The sequence below is a fragment of the Eucyclogobius newberryi genome, unplaced genomic scaffold, assembly GCF_026437365.1.
Source record: "Eucyclogobius newberryi isolate DKJ021-1_F unplaced genomic scaffold, fEucNew1.0.hap1 SCAF_15, whole genome shotgun sequence".
Lineage (NCBI taxonomy): Eukaryota > Metazoa > Chordata > Actinopteri > Gobiiformes > Gobiidae > Eucyclogobius > Eucyclogobius newberryi.
In genome coordinates this window covers 5,238,973-5,257,524 of record NW_027315779.1, presented here as the reverse complement: position 1 = coordinate 5,257,524, position 18,552 = coordinate 5,238,973, and the positions used below count along the sequence as shown (strand labels likewise).

The 18,552-nt window shown below is 40.4% G+C and overlaps 3 protein-coding genes across 4 annotated transcripts in view; 2 read left to right on the top strand and 1 right to left on the bottom strand.

Moving 5' to 3' along the window:
* Nucleotides 1-193: 193 nt before the first annotated feature.
* Nucleotides 194-7,063, bottom strand: LOC140360549 (F-box only protein 40-like). Of its 2 annotated transcripts, XM_072445793.1 has the most exons (9): nt 6,873-7,063; nt 6,543-6,573; nt 4,242-4,812; nt 3,057-3,526; nt 2,513-2,692; nt 1,575-1,819; nt 974-1,105; nt 482-758; nt 194-408 (listed from the first exon to the last, which is right to left on the bottom strand). In XM_072445793.1, exons 2-9 carry the CDS (start codon nt 6,543-6,545, stop codon nt 199-201), a joined length of 2,088 nt encoding a protein of 695 aa, XP_072301894.1. In that variant the 5' UTR covers nt 6,546-6,573; nt 6,873-7,063; the 3' UTR covers nt 194-198. The 2 variants fall into 2 exon arrangements, with proteins under 2 accessions (XP_072301894.1, XP_072301893.1); XM_072445792.1 differs by lacking the exons at nt 6,543-6,573; nt 6,873-7,063 and adding an exon at nt 5,076-5,133.
* A 76-nt stretch (nt 7,064-7,139) lies between these two features.
* Nucleotides 7,140-11,868, top strand: LOC140360548 (F-box only protein 40-like). The gene is made up of 6 exons (XM_072445791.1): nt 7,140-7,270; nt 8,341-9,483; nt 9,733-10,019; nt 10,201-10,332; nt 10,632-10,956; nt 11,412-11,868. The coding sequence occupies exons 1-6, from the start codon at nt 7,253-7,255 to the stop codon at nt 11,628-11,630; spliced, it is 2,124 nt and encodes a 707-aa protein (XP_072301892.1). The 5' UTR covers nt 7,140-7,252; the 3' UTR covers nt 11,631-11,868.
* Nucleotides 11,869-12,569: 701 nt separating this feature from the next.
* aifm5 (apoptosis inducing factor mitochondria associated 5) overlaps nt 12,570-18,552 on the top strand; it is a 10,441-nt gene continuing 4,458 nt past the window's right edge. The window contains exons 1-12 of the mRNA XM_072445796.1: nt 12,570-12,735; nt 13,055-13,139; nt 13,559-13,668; nt 14,440-14,549; nt 14,851-14,895; nt 14,967-15,048; nt 16,367-16,479; nt 16,558-16,644; nt 17,290-17,381; nt 17,450-17,580; nt 18,347-18,462; nt 18,549-18,552. The exon at nt 18,549-18,552 is cut by the window's right edge and continues 68 nt beyond it. Coding sequence (XP_072301897.1) covers nt 12,717-12,735; nt 13,055-13,139; nt 13,559-13,668; nt 14,440-14,549; nt 14,851-14,895; nt 14,967-15,048; nt 16,367-16,479; nt 16,558-16,644; nt 17,290-17,381; nt 17,450-17,580; nt 18,347-18,462; nt 18,549-18,552 — 994 coding nt within the window. The 5' untranslated portion in view covers nt 12,570-12,716. The remainder of the gene's footprint in view (nt 12,736-13,054; nt 13,140-13,558; nt 13,669-14,439; nt 14,550-14,850; nt 14,896-14,966; nt 15,049-16,366; nt 16,480-16,557; nt 16,645-17,289; nt 17,382-17,449; nt 17,581-18,346; nt 18,463-18,548) is intronic.

Below are 18,552 nucleotides of genomic sequence, written 5' to 3'. Positions count from 1 at the left end.
CCAAACTATAAGAAACAAGTAGTGAAGTAGATAGAACAGATACTTTTGTGTAAAATGTACTTCAGTAAAGGCAACTGTGGCAACTGCTGTTGTGGTTTTGGGCGTTACAAATATAAATTGAATTGAAAATGAAAGTACTTTTACTTTTGGACTTGGTTCCTGTCCACCGCTCACTACAAAACAGAACGTAGACTTTTATTATAATGTCTTGTTTTTGGTGAAGAGGTTGACCAGAGATGCTTTTTGTGTGTTGTTCTTCTGTTTCGTGCTCAGACAGGGCAGAAGGACACGAGCGCTGTGGACATGCCGCTCGTAAAATGGACAGACTTTTAGATGAGATGAGATGGAAGAGATTTCTGAAAACTCCCAAGAATCCACTTTGGAAAAGAGGCGACTGAACTCCCAAACCTGCACGACACAGACAGGGACGTTAGATAAGGATTTAGAACAGACTTTCACATCTCATTTTGGTCAAACTCACAGGTTTAGCCGTCCACTGGCTCCTGCCCCGCTTGCTGCTCGTCCTGTCCCAGTGCAGGGAGACCATGCCCTTGTCCTCCAGCTGAGAGGAACACACCTGCCTCATGAGCTGGGACACCAGAGCGAGCTGGGACAGAGACAGACTGTCCAGGAAACTGGCCACGTGACACAGCACCTCGAAGGGCAGCGCGCTCAGAGGGTCTTCTCCTGCAGTTTCAGAGTGGTTCCATAGAGGGCAGACAGGAGCAGGGCGGAGGTTAAACGTCTTCAGATCCTGGCTGATAAGGGAAATCAATATATTCACAAGTAAATATACCACAAAATCTGAGAATAAATGAAAGTTAACACTCTAAACTTTATCTTTACATTGCTACAAACCCATTCAATTGAAAGTAGAACTGAAATATTATCCTTACACCAAACATTTTCAGTCGTGCATAAATCACTGTGCATTATGTCATTTTCTTGTAGTTAGTTGTTGTTTTATTCGTACTTGTAGGTGACAGTGGCTTTGTGTGTTGATGGCTGAAACCTCTTGTAGCTGTAAGTGCATCCCAGATAAGACAAAGGACATCTCTGTTCAAACCAACCGCTGAGCCCAGTTTGAATATCACAGTGGACATTCCTGTGGCACAAAAGAGAATCACTGGAGTGCCACAGTAACAAGGAGAAAGCACATTTAAACAGATCATGGTTTGACCAAAAGAGAAGCATGAGAATACAGAATAAAACAGAATAGCTTTTGTTTGGTATTCTTGGTTTTCATTGGCTTGAAAAATAATGACAATTGACATTCAAAAAACTGCAAAATTAAATGCTGATTTTAAATAAAGGTGTTGAGTAATTCTTCCTTGATCCAAAGCAGTTATTACATCATTAGATTTTGTGTTAATCTACTTCAAATACCATGGACACACAATATCAGAAATAAAACATACAATTGAAATTGAAGTCAATCAGCTAATATATTAATATTAGCTGATTGACTGATTCACTTTTGTTGTATTGTGATTTTAATGTATTTTAATGGTTGTAAATCACTTTAAATTGCTTTTAGTGTGACTTCTACTCTACAAACATAAACTGATTGCTACCTGACGTGAGTGGGGAATTCCCTGCGGTGGAAGACGTGTCCGCAGACGAAGGCGAAGGCGCTCACTCGGTTGTTCCTGCTGTTCACCGACTCGGCCTGAAGCTGCAGGAGAAGTCTGGGCGGTCCGTCTGTGTCTGCCACGGTGTCGGAGAGTTTGGTCTGCGACGTGAACGGAGCCGAGCGGAAGGAATACGTCTGCGTGCCCTCGTCCACGTAGAGTCCGTCTGCAGCCTTCAGCTCGCAGATCTACAACCAAGGGTTTGTGATGCCATAATGATTCATTTTCAGGTCTAAAAGGAGCATTGGAATGGCTTCATTCATAAAAGTTCATCCATCAATGCATGTAGCTTACGAAAAGATAAGATATGCCTTTAATGTCCACACATGGGGATATTTTGGTGTTACAACGCAGTAGGTACAGGGGGAAAGGACGGATAACTTATAGGTTTAAAAAACATTTTTAATAGAACTCTTATAAACAAAAAGAAAAACTCTTATTAACAAAACTCCTGTAAACAGGTCCTCTCATATCTTCATTGGGAATGGAGGGTAGAAAAAATAAAAATAAAAATAAAAAAATAAAAAAAAATAAAAATAAATATAAAAATTAAAAATAAAACAAAAATAAATAAATAAAAATAAAAAAATAAAAATAGCTGGCATAAATAATACTAATAATAATAATGGTAAAGTAAACACTCTTATTTACATCAGTTGTATGCACATTTTTCATTGGCTTACCTGCAACTGAAATTACAATCAGATAATATAATATAATCAGTGATCATGATCCATATCTCATTACCACATGTGACTTCTATTTGAAAGTAAATGGAGGATGATTGAAAATGTATCACTATAATTCTGACGTTTAAAGCCATTATTTCTTGCCTAAATGTGATTGTACACATTTTGCCAGCGCTTTCATTCATCCTTCACCTTGTGGCCCATGACCTCCATCTCGGCGTATCCCAGTAGTGTGATTTTGGCCTCGTCGCTGAACCACTGGTCCTCAGAGGAGCTCAGGTCTGAGGTGTCTGTCTCCCGAGCCTCGGTCAGAGCTCGAACCGTGTTCTCGTACAAATGAACTCTGCTTCTGTAGTGATAACTGTCTGGGACCTGAGGCAAGGAGAGGGACAAACATGGAAACAACACCATGGTTACATTTCTATTAGTTCAGTAATAGTTCATTGCACAACCACCTCTTCTCTCTTTGCTATCAATTCTTGCTGTTAATTGTGATCCCAAATATCAATATATCGATACTGACAAAGGCGTTGAAATGTATCGATACTCGTGTTAATATTTAAGGTTTTCTGCACCTATATTTACTTTTAAATTAACTTAAGCTGAGGCAGAGCGAACACAATGAGTTTCAATGCATTTTAACACAAAACTCACTGGTATAGCCCATCACTAGCTGTTTACTCTTGAAATGACAGATGTGATTGACTAGAACAAAACCTTAAGACTGAATCTGTACCTTGAAGGAGCGAAGTGTCTGGACTGGAATGGGCTCCAGACTGCCGTAGACAAAGTCCTTCTCTCTCGGAGTGCAGGCCTGGATGTGCCCGAATGCCATCAGCATCCGCCCATGGTGCACGATGTACATGTTATACTCCTGAGGGGTCAGGTCCTTCCCCAGTCTCTCTAGCACCCCCTGTTGCCACGGGGCGTGTCCTGTTTTACTGGTGTCCACCTCAGCTTCATGATTCTCTGTGTCGTTCGGCTCACTTTTTACCCCTGCAGTTTGTTTTCCGTCCCTTTCTTTGGCTCCTGTTTTGTCCTTCTGTGTCGGGTGGTCTTGTTTGGACTCGGCCACAGCGCACGCCCCACGCTCCATCCCAAACATCATGTCCATAATGCTGCTCCTCCCTTTCGTGAGGCCCAACATCTGGCTCCGGGACATGTTGACTGGTTCCTCTGCACTGACAGATTCACACAAAGGCGACCCTGTAGGAGGAAAGAGAATTAAATATTGTCATAATGGAAATACAGCTTTCACCTTGATCAGAGTATGATTTTTTGTATGAACTATGATGACGTTTTTTGTACAGTTCAATGTGGATGAAGCCACAGAATGAGTGTTTGAGCAGTGTCTGTGTCGAATCCAGGTCTATCCAACTCGTTGTGACCTTGGGCAGTACTTGACCCGCCTTATCTGTGTGATTGTGGTCTGTGAGTATGTGTGTGTGTGTGTGTGTGTGTGATTGTGTGTGTGTGTGTGTGTGTGTGTGTGTGTGTGTGATTGTGTGAGTGTGTGATTGAGAACCCATCCACATTTTGTTGAGGGGCTTGTCAAGTTTGTTAAGTGCAGTATGAACAAATCCATTCTGATTCAGTGACGTGAGATACATTTTTAAGTTGACAATTAACGTAAAACTAATATGAAGACTGATTTACCATTGTTTATGTCAGCAATATTTATTTTTATTAGTCAACTAGTCAAAGGTTTATTTTGTCGTACATTATCAACCAAATAAAGGTTGAAATATGACTAAAGGCTTCTATTTAGAGAAAATGTACGAATAAAGTGTATTTTTAACTAATTAATAATACTACTGTGTTTTTTATAAAAGGTCATTTCACATGTGCTTTAGAGAAGTAAAGTTTAGAGAATAGTTTGAGGTTAATAAAATATTGGTGATCAGCCACAGAAAAGCCTCACCTTGCTCTTCTTCAGCCTCTCCGCTCAGAGTCCCTCCTACTGCGCTCCCCTCTTTCTTCTCCTCTTCCTCCTCCTCCTCTTCCATCAGCTCTGGGTAAAGCGGCTTCATTTTCAGTCGCGAATACAACTCTGACTGATCCACCAAGGCCAAACTGACGTCCAGCGCCTCCTCACGCTCCTCACGCTCCTCACATCTCTCCTTCAACAGATTCTCTTGTAACGCCAAGAAGCTGTTTGGGTTGGTCTCATCTTCGAGCCACCTCAGCCACTCCATGGAGCAGGAGACGACGCTGGCGGGGCAGAATTGGAGATGCTCCGCCCGGGACGAGCGCAGCATTTGGAGCGGGCAGCCGAACTCAGCGTTGATGCAGGGGGCGCGGACGTTGGGGCAGAGCAGCAGGTGGTCCTCCTCTTTGCACAGGTGGTAGAGCGCCCCACACAGGAGGCGGCAGGTACTGAGCGGGCAGCAGACAGAGGGCTCCACCCGGGCTCTGCAGCGGCGCGTGTAGCAGGAGTCGCAGTGGGCGTGGCCTCCTTTATGGCGCTCACGGGACGAGCGAGAGCGGGAACTCTGAGGGAAAGGTTCAAGAGGGTTTCATTTAGGGCGATTCATCAAATATTTTGTAATTGCAACGATGTAATATAAAAAATAAATTGGATTGTTTTATGAGACATTGGCACTCATTCTGCCAAAGTCTGTAAATCTAAAATATAAATCACAAAACCTTATTAAAACTGTGATAACAATGATGACAGGTTATGTAGTAAATTCAATATAATCACACCGTTTTCTCACAATTCGATACGTATCACAATAAATGAGTGTATCCATACCATTACCATATGTTTTAGGTCTCAGAAGAAGAAAGACAAATGTTTCTTAAATTATTTTTATGGTAATTGATTATCAATATACACACGATTTTATTCAACTGTATTGCGACGACATTAACTGTTTTAATACTGTTTTCTTCCAGTATTGAGAAACTGAATGAAAACAAGACAATTATTGTGGACAAAACTGTAGTAACTGTCTCATTATGCACAGAGGCGTGAAAAGGTGTTTGGCCCCTTCCTCATTTCTTAGTTTGTCACACAACATGCAGTTTTTAAATGAAGGTTTTTATTATTAAGAAACCAAAATCCAAACCTACATGGCCCTGTGTTCAAAAGTTTGCTTGCCCCCTGTTAAAACATAACTTAACTGTGGTTTATCACACCTAAGTTCAGTTTCTCTGGCCACGCCCCGGGCTGATTATTGCCACACATGTTGTCAAGGTGTCAAGACATGACTTAAATAGGACCTGCCGTACAAAGTGAAGTAAACTGGAAGTCTGGAAAAGGTTATAAAGCCTAAAGATTTGGGACTCCATTAATCCAACAGTGGAACAGTGATGAACCTTCCCAGGAGTGTCTGGCCGACCAAAAATAACCCCAAGAGCACAGCAACAACTCATACAAGAGGTCACAAAAGACCTCACAACAACAACCAAAGAACTGCAGACTGCACTTGCCTCATTAAGGTCAGTGTTCATGTCTCCACCATGAGAAAGACACGGCAGAGCAAACCACTGCTGAGCAAAAAGAATATCAAGGCTCAACTCAAAGACTTTTGGGAAAGTACTCAAATACTCAATACAAAAGTGGGGCTTTTTAGAATGTGTGTGTCCCATTACCAACATACCAACAGTAACATATGGTGGTGGTGGTGGTGGAGTGAAGATCTGGGGCTTCAGGACTTTGAAGACTGCGATAAATGGAACCATGAATTCTGCTGTCTACCAACAAATTCTGAAGCAGAAAGTCCAGCCATCTGTTTGTGAACTCAAGCTGAAGAGAACATGGATTCAACAGCAACAGCAGTCTAAAGAGTTTAGAGAGGTAATAAAAGTCCTGATCTTAAAAGACTGTTCATGCTCGAAAACCTTCAATGTGGCTGAACTAAAACCAAATCTGCAAAGATGAGTGTGCCAGAATTCCTCCCAACGCTGTAATAGACTCATTGCAAGCGCGTGATTGCAGTTGTTGCTGCTAAAGGTGGACGACCAGTTATTAGGTTTAGGGGCAATTACTTTTTCACACAGGGCCATGTGCGCTGGGATTTTGTTATCCCTTAATAATGAAACGCTTAATTTAAAAACTGCATTTTGTGTTACCTTGAGTCGTCTTTGACTAATATTTCTATTAGTCAAATATACTAATATTTGTTTTTTGAAAGAAAAAGAAAAGAAAGGAAAAAACTATATCAGGAAGGAAACAGTTTTGGAAAATCAATGAAACTTTGTAAAATATTCAACTCACCATAGTTGAAGGTTTTTGACTTCAGTAAATTCTGCAAAATGAAAAAACACTGTAAACAAAATGGTCCACACAGTGATGCATGTAACACCTTCTCTTCTGTTGCCATGGTAAAAGACCTAAGCTTGTTTAGTTTATAGCATTCAGACATGCAGCTATTAGATATACAGATAATTCATTCAAATATGAGGATATAGAAGTACATTTGAGCTTGTTCATAGACAGTGACATGCAGATTGAAGGTCTATAACATGGCTGTTCACAGGAAAATACGCACTGTAGTTGCATCAATACAACTTACAGTTACACAAACGTTTCAAGTATAATTCTTACCCAAGCGCAAGGAGACGTTATCCGTCCCTGGAGCTCTGAAAAAGGTTCAGATTAGCCAAGACTCTCCAAGCAGAAACCCCTTTCCATCTGATATTCAAAAACGTGCCAGTATATCTGTTAATCTGCTTAACTAAACCACTCATAACTTGAAGTCCGTCTGATGTAAGTGTCCTGGGCTCGTAACACTAGCCATGTTGGACAGCACCTGTGTAACATTTCATGGTCAGTGCGACACTATTTTTAACTGACACACATTTTAAGTGCAGTCACAAGGGGAGTCTGTGTCCCTTAGACGCATAGAGTCTTACAAACAAACTGCTTTTTAAAAATCAGTTCATCCCCCACAGCAGATCGACGGCAGTGTCACTCGAGCGGGACAAATGGATGGGCTTGAAATGGTAGGATCTACTTGGTAATATTGCAGTATACTGTGTAAAAGACGGGCATAAAGTACATTTTGTGGTGCAAGTCATGTTATGTAAATTATATTATGTCAAGATGGTTTCCAACAGCATGTTTGCATGTTTCTTTACCATCTACTTGTACAAATACAGGTAGAATTATATGAATTACTAATCATAAAGTTTCAAAAAAAAGGTTTGAACAGTGAATGTATGAAGTTACCTCCAGTTGTAATATTTAAAGAATGTATGACTTTACCTCCAGTTGTAATATTTAAAGTCATATCTGTCAGATTTAAAGTCACATGTGGTTTAGAGTTAGAGCGATACATAACTCTATGTAACTCTTATGTATAACCGTGATGATGACGTATTCAAAATGGCCACTGAGTTATACAAAAAGTGACCTGTAGTAAACTGTGAGGGTAAAAGATAAGATAAGATAAGATAATCCTTTAATGTCCACACATGGGGAAATTTCGTAAAAGCTTATTTTGTGTTAGGGCGGGGCAATAGGGACGAAAATCATTATCGTCTTTTATCTCAATGTAAGGTAAATATCTCAACATTGTTTAATAGGTTTGTGTAATTCCTCATTCGCCCCGGAGTGTTCCATCGTAGACAAAGATTCAGTTGTAGTCAGCTAGACACTATTTTGAACTTCAAGACGTTTCGATTCTTATCCGAAAAGTCTAGTCTGAGAACGCTAATATTTATATATGTTTTATACTGATAATAGCCTTTTCCTTTTAATCTATTTGTTGTCTAACTGTCTAAGTTTCACCTGAAGATTAGTTCAGATGAAACTTAAAATACAATATAGATGGGAAACTAGTCTGAAAAGCACAGCTGCTGTTGACACAACATTAAATTACCTTGATATTTACGATAAGACCAAACGAATATCTTGCACAAATTATATAGATATAGCTTAAATATTGATGTATCGCCCAGGCCAGCCATACTTTGTGAAAATGTCTGAACTAACTTTAAACTATATTGTGACAAATAAAATTCACATATGAGTGATATGAGTATAATTCCTATCAATAAATTTCACATCTCAGAGTTCCCGTTCTCGCTCGTCCCGTGAGCGTCACAAGGGAGGCCACGCCCACTGTGACTCCTGCTACACGCGCCGCTGCAGAGCCCGGGTGGAGCCCTCTGTCTGCTGCCCACTCAGTACCTGCCGCCTCCTGTGTGGGGCGCTCTACCACCTGTGCAAAGAGGAGGACCACCTGCTGCTCTGCCCCAACGTCCGCGCCCCCTGCATCAACGCTGAGTTCGGCTGCCCGCTCCAAATGCTGCGCTCGTCCCGGGCGGAGCACCTCCAGTTCTGCCCCGCCAGCGTCGTCTCCTGCTCCATGGAGTGGAACCGTTGGCCTGCTGAAGATGCCCATTCACATCCAAACACAGAGTTACATGAAAGTCTGATGAGCGAAAGGGTGAAAGGAGGATGTTTGGATTTAGCGATGGCTTTGAAGGACCAGGAGAGGCTTTTCCACTCCTTGAAAATGAAAAAATTGTTTCCAGAATTGACCCAGCGAGTGGAGAAAAAGGATGAAGAAGAAGAGAAGAGGAGAGAGAAAGAAAAACTCAAAAAGGCTGAAAGGGCAAAATCTGTGCCAAAACCAACATGGCAACTTTTTGACAAGTACGGGTACAATGTCCAAACTGCAAAATACGATGATGATGAAGAGGAAGAGGCTATTTTAGAGGCGCTGTCAGAGGTAACTCCAGAGGTAGTACAGACCCAAGCGGAGAGAGAGGCCCTGGCTATGCAACGAATCGACCCACAGTATTTGGAGAGCTACAAGGCCTGGGAGGCTAGTATGTTCGGTATGGAGAAGGGCGGCTGCAGAGAAGCGTGTACAGCACTTGTGACAGAGAAGAAGAGTTCAAGTACTTTATCAGAGGAAGATGAGTCCAATGAGGGGTGTTCAGGGGCATCAGCAGCAGGTGTGAACAGACAGACCTCTGGCCCTGTCCCGGCTGCTGCATGTCCCATGGTGCAAAAGAAGTGTTTCACTTACACAGGCATAGAGCCCATGAAGATTATAACCGTGCGGACATTTAAAATACCAACCAGTTTTGAAGCCAGGTCCGGTCGAATCAGAAACCCATGGTGTAGAAAGAGGGAGAACAAGGCAGTGGACACCAGCGACCTGCAGGTGACGCTGCAGGACATGCCCGTGTGGGAGGAGATACAGGTGAGGAAAGTCACAATGATGCAAAAGAACAGCTGGAAAAAGGAAATTAATGATAGACATAGTAAACAAAACATATTCCTGTTGGTCCATGTGACCTTTGAAGTTGGGTTTGAATAGTGGATTATTGGTTAGTAACAGATTTAGACCCATTGTTTGTTGGATTAAGTTATGGGGAAAGTCTTATTACCTAAACTGCCTTAAAGCCAAGTGTAAAATAACAGTACCTGTCCCTGTGGCCTCCCGGGCCAGGCCTCCCTGCTGTGCTGTCTGGAGCGGGAGCAGCGCGGTCACCTGGTGGCAGAGAGCGCATCCACGGACACTCTGCTCATTGATGAGGGCACGCAGACGTACCACTTTCTGTCCACTCCGTTCCGCAGTGATGCGAGTCTTTTGGACTTGTCTGAGACCAAAGCCCCTGAGCTGCACCTCCAGCTGCAGGTGGAGGGCGTGACCAGCCGGCACCACAAGGCCAGCTCCGCCTTCACCTTCCTCTGCGGACAGAGCTTCCAGCGCCGCGAGTACGGACTGCACTACAAGTGAGGGATAAAGACAACTTAAGACGTTTTGCTCTTGCTGTTACTGCAAAAAAAAAATATTATACTAGTGATGATGACCAACCTATGTTTGTAAAATATGCCAACAGCACTTTTTCTAAACTTTCTACTCAATCACTCATCATACAGTTGCTTGTGTTTCCCTTCTGTTTGTGTCTTGCAGGAACATCCACAGTGACATCCACATGTGTGTGAACGGCTGGTTTGAACAGCGCTGTCCTTTGGCTTATCTGGGCTGCACCTACAGTCAGAGGAGGCTGAGGCCAAACACCTTTGATGCCACAGTCAACTACAAGTGAGTATCAATTAATATATATTTTTTAAAATAAAACGTGTTGAATACATACATGCAAATCACATCAAATTTGGCACCCTCTACTGGTTACTGTAGCACACTGCATCATACCAATTTGTCCATCCCAGAACGTTGTATGTGCATTACTGCATCATTTAAATTGTTATGAAATATTGTACGCTAACGTTGTTATGTAGCAAGTATAACTATGGCATTTGGCACATTTTCTGACTAAACTCAGTAACTTTACTCTTATTGCTGATGGTGAAAACAATAATGATTTATCTAATTCCATGCAGTGAAGAGCTGGGTTGCTTCAGCCTCCACCCATCCTCTCCTCTGTCCCAGGACATTACTCTGGACACGCATAGTACTCCCCAGAGCGCCTCCCAGAGGAGCAGGCGTCACGCTGCAGGAGAAGACTCTCTGAGCTCGCTACCCTACGAGGTGCTGTGCCACATGACCAGTTTCCTGGACAGTCTGTCTCTGTCCCAGCTCGCTCTGGTGTCCCACCTCATGAGGCAGGTGTGTTCCTGTCAGCTGCAGGACAAGGGCATGGTCTCCCTGCACTGGGACAGGAAAATCTACTCCAACGGGACAGCAAAGTGGAGGGTGACACATAAGGTATGTCCGCTTAAGAAAGATGATTACACAGAGACTGTCCAATGAAACTAGTTTATTTACATTTAAAGTCATGGCCACAGTTTGTGACAAGTCCTGGACAATGACTATAAAACCTGTTCATATCCTCGATTCATGCTCTTTTATGTGTTGTTTAAAGTTTTATGTCATGTTTTTTGGACTAGACTTTATTGATCCACGAGGGAAAGTACTTTGATAACATAGCTCACAAATTACAATATAGGAATAATTCTTAATGTACAAGAATTGTAATAAAACTCTAAAATGTAAAGAAAGAAGCAGATTGTGGACAAAAAAGGGACAAATATTCAGACCAAGTATGATAACAAGAATAATAGTAGTAATAACAGTAAATAGTGGTAAAAATAGTAGTAATAGACGATGTTTCCATACAAACGATATGATTATTATGAAGACGATATAACAATGTCTTTCAGATTTGGGAGTTCAGCACCTTCTTCGCTCCAGTGGACTCCTGGTGTTTCCGGGACGTCCCACCGCTGTCGGAGCACCTCAGAATATGCCCACACTACGAGACAGAGGCCAGGACCGAGAGGGTTTTACTGCCCAAAATCAAAGAACATCTCCGCAACAACGCCAACTGTAAAGGGCCCAGTCTGGTCCGCCATTTCAAGAGCAACAAACTCATCATGTAGAAGCCGATAGAAGAAATGTTAGCTTGATTAAAGAGGTTAATGATACAATGTAGAAAGAAAAAATGTTTTATAGAAATGCTTAATAACGCTGAAAATAAATAGATACAGTGTAAGTTATGGTTGGTCTTTCAATAATTGTTTCTTTCACGATTGCTCTTCATGTTGTGGTCGTATTTTGTCTTGGATGTTCATTCTGCAGCAAAAGAAAAAGTCAAAAGAGTAAAAACAGTGGGTCTAATGTGGGTCTAATGTTTTGTTCAAATCAGTAGAATCACGTATGTGTAGTTCAGGTTGTAAATAGAGTTACTATGAACCACTGCTTCTGCTATTCTTAAACTTACAAACTCTTTAATTTACACACAACATTTATTGTCTTGAGCTCAGTTGTGTTTATTTCATTGAGTAGTAAATGTATTGCTGTATGGTCTCAATTCAAATAGAGATTTTTCATTCTCATTGCCAATAAACATGTGATTTAGTGACTTAAAGGTATTATAATTAGGATTTTCCAAATTTCTACATAGTAACATGAACATCTGAGTCCACAGCCCTTAAGTAAACAAGTTCCACACCGATCAGTCCCTTACTTTGTTTAACTACAACCAGGTAAAGCCGTTTTGCACACAGCATGTTACCTTTATAAAGTACCACTGTAGCTTTATTCTCCTCGTGTGTCGTGTTTTTTTGTTGTTTTTTTGTGCGTGACGTTTTAAAAGTTGACGTGTTGAAATGAATTGGTTGCAGTTGTCACCTGGTCTTTGTTGGGTCCATTCAGAGGCGGATGCCCCGTCAGCCCTTTTCTCCCTCTGCCGTTTGTCCCGCACGAAAGGACCAGCGCTTTTCTGTGGACAACACCGAGCGGCACAGGAGCACAGGCGTCGCCCCGATTCAGCCCCAAAAAACTGAAAATAAATAGATAAAGCAGCAGATCCAGCGTCAAAAATGACTGGTCTGCTATAGGAAGTGCAGAGATGGAGTGCTCGTTATGGGAGAAGGTTTTCTGTTCTAAAATCTATTATCCGTGTGACATTTTGTGAGTCAGAGAAGGATTTTTTGAATTTGTGGAACTGCGGTTGAACCAGGAACATGTCTGTGACCAAGCCACGTGAGTAACCTGCCACACTACAATGTTTAATATGAGAGTCATTGTCCTTCTCATACTCAAATGGACACTGTGTAGTTTTCTGATGGAAAATCTGAAATATCCTTGTTATTTTGCCTGAAACGTTCCACAGAAAGACACAAAACAGTCCTTTTTAAGCAATGAAATAAAAAATGCTTCCACAGTTCACCTTTAAGTGGATAATCAGTTTACAGTGTATCTCATGGTTGATGGTAGTATTCATTTAGTGGACGCATATGAATAATTGTGATGTATATGAATAATTGTGATGAATATTGCATCACATTTGTGCTGTGTTCAGCCTGTCTTTTAGAGTCGGATCCAGATGAAGACCAGGACGAGGTGACGGAGGCTGTGTGTCTGGAGTCTGACCTCCGGGAAGGACAGTAAGCTGATCTTAGTCTTTATGCAATGAACGCCCAGAGTATTCGAAAACGTGGCGTTATGGGTGATTGTAGAAAAAGCTGCGGGCCACATATATCTGGTCCAAGCATCCACAGTCTCATCTAAGCCCACGGGTGCTGACCCTTGACAACAAACACATCGAATAGTTGCAGATGTTTGTGTCCACTTCATAAACAAGAACAGTTTCCAAGTACGAAAGAAACGTAAAGCTGTATTTAACTCCACTTGTCCTAAGCAGTAAAACCAGTCAAATCAAATAAGAACAACTGTATCAAAAAGTAGAAATCAAAAACCTTTCAAATGAATAAAAAAACACAACAGGGCCAAACAGCTCAACACGACTTCAAACTCTGGCCGTTGGGGAGATGAACAACCCGTTTCCCTGATGTTGTGCCCTCAGGATGATGGAGGTGGAGGTTGGGGGCCACACGGTGCTGCTGACTCGGACCGAGGGAAAATACTCTGCTCTGGAGAACCAGTGCACGCACTACGGCGCTCCGCTCAGCAAAGGTAACACGCCATGACCTGCACGTACAGGTGTTTGTTCACTCCGGAGGTCCCATGATCCCAACATCGCTTTCATTCTAAAGTCAGGAAATAAAAGTACTGTTTACCAGGACAGAGACAATCCATAATATTGTCTTCTCTTGGTAGTCGTCCATTGTGTCTATTGAGCAAGACACTTCACCTGCTTTACACTCGCCATTGTCCTGTATGAATGAGAGCGAATGTGCGATACTCCGTAAAGAGCACATATTATGTAAATTAACTTTTTTAACCAAGTCATAACATCATTAGTTTAGTCAGAGTAGTATTTTGAATGATTCATGATGTTTGAGTAATCCTGTACTGTCCTGAGTGCACAGAAAAGTTCTGGTTTCACCTACCCCCTATGCCCTCCCACTGCCCTTTATTTCTTTGCAAGAATTCAATAAATTCAAACTCTGTGTAGACATGTAGAGTTATAAATATGTGATGTTGCGACAGTAAAAACAAGTTGCTTTATACAGGTACATTGTAGCTTCTCAGTTCTGCTGTTTTAAACCGGAAATCAAGAAACCCATTCCTATTCTAATATTGTGGTTTACAGTTGACAAAATGTAACATAATGATCTAGTTATGTTGGAGTACATAACCAAATACACGAAAGAAGCATAACATGTCACCTTTAACATGCACTGACCTGTCCTCCTCTTATTTTCATTCCTCTCATTTGTGACCGTGGTTGATACTGAAATGATGTTTGTTTGTTTGTTTGTTTGTCTGTTTGTCTGTGTTCAGGAGTGATTTCTGGGACCAAAGTGCGTTGTCCGTGGCATGGCTCCTGTTTCAACACTCACACTGGAGATGTGGAGGAGTTTCCCGGCATCGACAGTTTGCCCTGCCACAAGGTACAAACACTTCACTGCAGTGAGACATCGGGGACTCATAGATACAGTAAATGGGTAAAAAATAAAAATAAAAAAGGTAGATTACATATGAGCTGGCCTGTCTTTAGATTATTCTTCATCTGTTTCCAAAATCTTTTCATTTTTGCACACAGTTTTTGAATTATTATTTCATGAGCGCTCCTACAATTACATTAAAATATTGCTTATAATAAAATACATGATATTAACACTATTTACTGTTATCCAACACTATGTTTGTCATCTGTAAATCTAATTACAGCTTTTTTGCATTCGTTTTAAGGTCAAGATTGAAAACAAGAAAGTGTATGTGTCCATAAACAAAAAGGTAAAGATCTATAACACGGAGACACAGATTGAAGTGTTTGTACATAAATCATTGTGTGTTTTGTGACTCAGACCATCAGACAAGGGAAGAGGATCAAACACATGGGAGGAGCTGAACCAGGAAACGCCCACACAGTTCTGCTCATAGGCGGAGGTATCACAGTGTCTTATAGCTGTCTTAAAGTCGTTTTAAAGTTGTTTTGTAGTTGTTTTGTAGTTGTTTTGTAGTTGTTTTGTAGTTGTTTTAAAGTTGTTTTGTAGTTGTTTTAAAGTTGTTTTGTAGTTGTTTTATAGTTGTTTTAAAGTTGTCGTGTAGTTGTTTTGTAGTTGTTTTATATTTGTTTTGTAGTTGTTTTAAAGTTGTTTTGTAGTTGTTTTGTAGTTGTTTTGTAGTTGTTTTATAGTTGTTTTATAGTTGTTTTGTAGTTGTTTTAAAGTTGTTTTGTAGTTGTTTTAAAGTTTTTTTGTAGTTGTTTTATAGTTGTTTTGTAGTTGTTTTAAAGTTGTTTTATAGTTGTTTTAAAGTTGTTTTGTAGTTGTTTTGTAGTTGTTTTAAAGTTGTTTTGTAGTTGTTTTGTAGTTGTTTTATAGTTGTTTTGTAGTTGTTTTAAAGTTGTTTTGTAGTTGTTTTGTAGTTGTTTTATAGTTGTTTTGTAGTTGTTTTAAAGTTGTTTTGTAGTTGTTTTGTAGTTGTTTTGTAGTTGTTTTATATTTGTTTTGTAGTTGTTTTATAGTTGTTTTGTAGTTGTTTTGTAGTTGTTTTAAAGTTGTTTTGTAGTTGTTTTAAAGTTGTTTGTAGTTGTTTTGTAGTTGTTTTATAGTTGTTTTGTAGTTGTTTTAAAGTTGTTTTATAGTTGTTTTGTAGTTGTTTTGTAGTTGTTTTATATTTGTTTTGTAGTTGTTTTATAGTTGTTTTGTAGTTGTTTTGTAGTTGTTTTAAAGTTGTTTTGTAGTTGTTTTAAAGTTGTTTGTAGTTGTTTTGTAGTTGTTTTATAGTTGTTTTGTAGTTGTTTTAAAGTTGTTTGTAGTTGTTTTGTAGTTGTTTTATAGTTGTTTTGTAGTTGTTTTATAGTTGTATGTAGTTGTTTTATACCGTATTTTCCGGACTATAAGACGCACCTTTTTTCATAGTTTTGGCCGGGATGCGACTTATACTTATATTTATACTCATATACTTATACTCCGGAGCGACTTATATGTGATATTATTTGTTATTTTCACACTCGCAACCACATTTCATACTCCAGTGCAACTTATATATGTTCTTTTTCTTCTCTATTATGCATTTTATCCTCCGGTGCGACTCATAATCCGGAAAATACAATAGTTTTTTTTTATTTTCTTGACCGTGAAAGGCGGCTCATTTGCACATAAGCGTCACTCAAGCTTGTGCGGCCCGCAGATTGAGAAATGTTGTGATATTTAAACGTTGTGATATTTAATCGTTGTGCATATTTAATGTGTGAACACAGGAGCCACGTCTCTGAGCTGCGCAGAAACCCTTCGACAAGAGAACTACAGCGGTCGGATCATCATGGTGTCACGAGATTACCTGCTCCCGTACGACAAAACACGCCTCAGCAAGGTCTGGGTGGAAAACAAAAGAAACACGCACGATTGCACATAACTCAACGGAATCGCTCAACATAATCCATGATTGCAGGTGATGAACGTGCAGAGCGAGAGCATTCTGCTGAGGGGGATGGAGTTTTATCAGAAATATGACATCGAGGTGTGGCTCAAGATAGAGGTGAGTGCAGCGTTGTCGTAGGCAGACATAGGGACTAGAGTGACCTGCACAGACCTGAGAGTTGTGGGTTCAATCCCAGCTCTGACCAGTGCAGGAGTTAAGAAGTATTTTAGGAGTAAATAAGTTGACTGAGGAATGTTTTTACTGTTTGAATAGTGTTATAATCCTTTCAGTAATTGGTGTAGTTTATTCATGGGTCTTTACCAGATGTACACGATGGTGAGATGAACCCAAAACATGCTTAAATCCTCAAACACTTCCGCTAATTTGGGCCTGACAGGTTTCCCCAGCAGCACTGAAATACGGGTCAAATGCGAGGGATTGATGAACTATACCTTAACCTTATGTTGAGGTCAGTAACTGTATTGAACAGTTTGCAGATAGCACGCTGATATGGGAAAGAATCTAAAAGTGATGTGTCCATCCCGGAGACACCTGTCATGCTGGAATTGTCAAATGAATATGGGAAAGAGTGTCTGGAATGTATGTATATGTATGATATGTATGTGGCCTGTGATTTCTTTGTGATGTTAATGCATTTGTCCTGTTGTGTGAAGCACTTTGAATTGCCTCGTGTGTGAAATGTGCTCTACAAATTTGCCTTGCCTTGAACAAGTAAATTAGTGGTGTTTCCTTTTGTTTTAGGCAAAGTCTCTGGACACTGAGGCTAAAACGGTCACGTTCGACAATGGGACGGTCCAGAGCTACGACCAGCTGCTCGTCTCCACAGGCTGCAGGTACTTTCATTATGATTATATACAATGGCGACTTGGGTGTGACTTCACGTTAAAGCTGGTGCTTTTAGAGCGAAGGTTCTGGATGTTCCTGGGATGAGTCTGAAGAACGTGCTGATGTTGGAGACTCCAGAAGACGCCCGTCAGATCCACGCCGTCTGCGAGGGGAGCAGAATCGTCCTCGTGGGAACCTCTTTTGTTGGTACAGCTTTTATCAGTTTAGAACCGTGACGATGAAATACTGATTTGAATTTTTAGTGGTATGGTTTATTTATATTGCGATGGTCACCGAATACTCCTTGTACATGAATATTACTTCTGGAACAAGAAGTTTGTCACTGTTGAGCTCCTGCTATAATAATCTATACAGAATCTAAAAGTTTAATTTAACCTTCATTATCCAAATGTCAATCATCCTGGTGCAATATTTTCTGTCCATATAACAGCTGTAAATAAGAGTATTATTTCCTTTATAAGAGTTTTTATACGAGTTTTTATACAACTTTTTATAAGAGTTTATATAAGAGGTTTTTTTTAAGAGTTTCATATAACAGCTGTAAATAAGAGTATTATTTCCTTTATAAGAGTTTTTTTTGTAATATTTTTAATAAGAGTTTTTTATAAGAGTTTTTTTTATAAGAGTTTTTGTAAGAGTTTTTTATAAGAGTTTTTTATAAGAATTTTTGTAAGACTTTTTATAAAAGTTTTTAATAAGAGTTTTTTTTATTAAGTTATCTGTTCTATTTCGTTTTATTATACTTCTGTGCCTAATCTGTTTCTGTATCTAATCTGTGTTGCAACATTGGGATTTCCCCATTGTGGGACAAAAAAAGTTATCATATCTTTGAAAAATATTGAGATTAAATATATGTTTTAGGGACGGCTCGAGCTTGAAGAATAAACGACTGTGTTATAAATAATCCTCTGGAGCGTTTGTGGCCTGTAGTGAGTGTGTCATGTACTTTCAGGGATGGAGGTGGCGTCGTACATGCTGAACAAAGCCTCTGACATCACAGTGATTGGCAGCAGTGAACTCCCGTACCACAACACTCTGGGGAAAGAGATCGGGAAAATCACTCTCATGGTCAGAATCTGCCGCGTGCGACTGTGAATGAAGCGTTACACAACACGTTACAAAACACGTTACAAAGTGGTGCTTCTCTTCTGCAGATGC

What these genes read in the sequence shown, in the direction of transcription:
- LOC140360548 (XM_072445791.1), top strand. An exon ending in CCGTGTGGGAGGAGATACAG is followed by an intron (nt 9,484 to 9,732) that starts GTGAGGAAAGTC and finishes CTCCCGGGCCAG; the next exon opens with GCCTCCCTGCTGTGCTGTCT. An exon ending in GATGCCACAGTCAACTACAA is followed by an intron (nt 10,333 to 10,631) that starts GTGAGTATCAAT and finishes AATTCCATGCAG; the next exon opens with TGAAGAGCTGGGTTGCTTCA.
- LOC140360549 (XM_072445792.1), bottom strand. An exon ending in AGAGGCTGAAGAAGAGCAAG is followed by an intron (nt 3,527 to 4,241) that starts GTGAGGCTTTTC and finishes TTCCTCCTACAG; the next exon opens with GGTCGCCTTTGTGTGAATCT. An exon ending in GCCAGTGGACGGCTAAACCT is followed by an intron (nt 409 to 481) that starts GTGAGTTTGACC and finishes TGTGTCGTGCAG; the next exon opens with GTTTGGGAGTTCAGTCGCCT.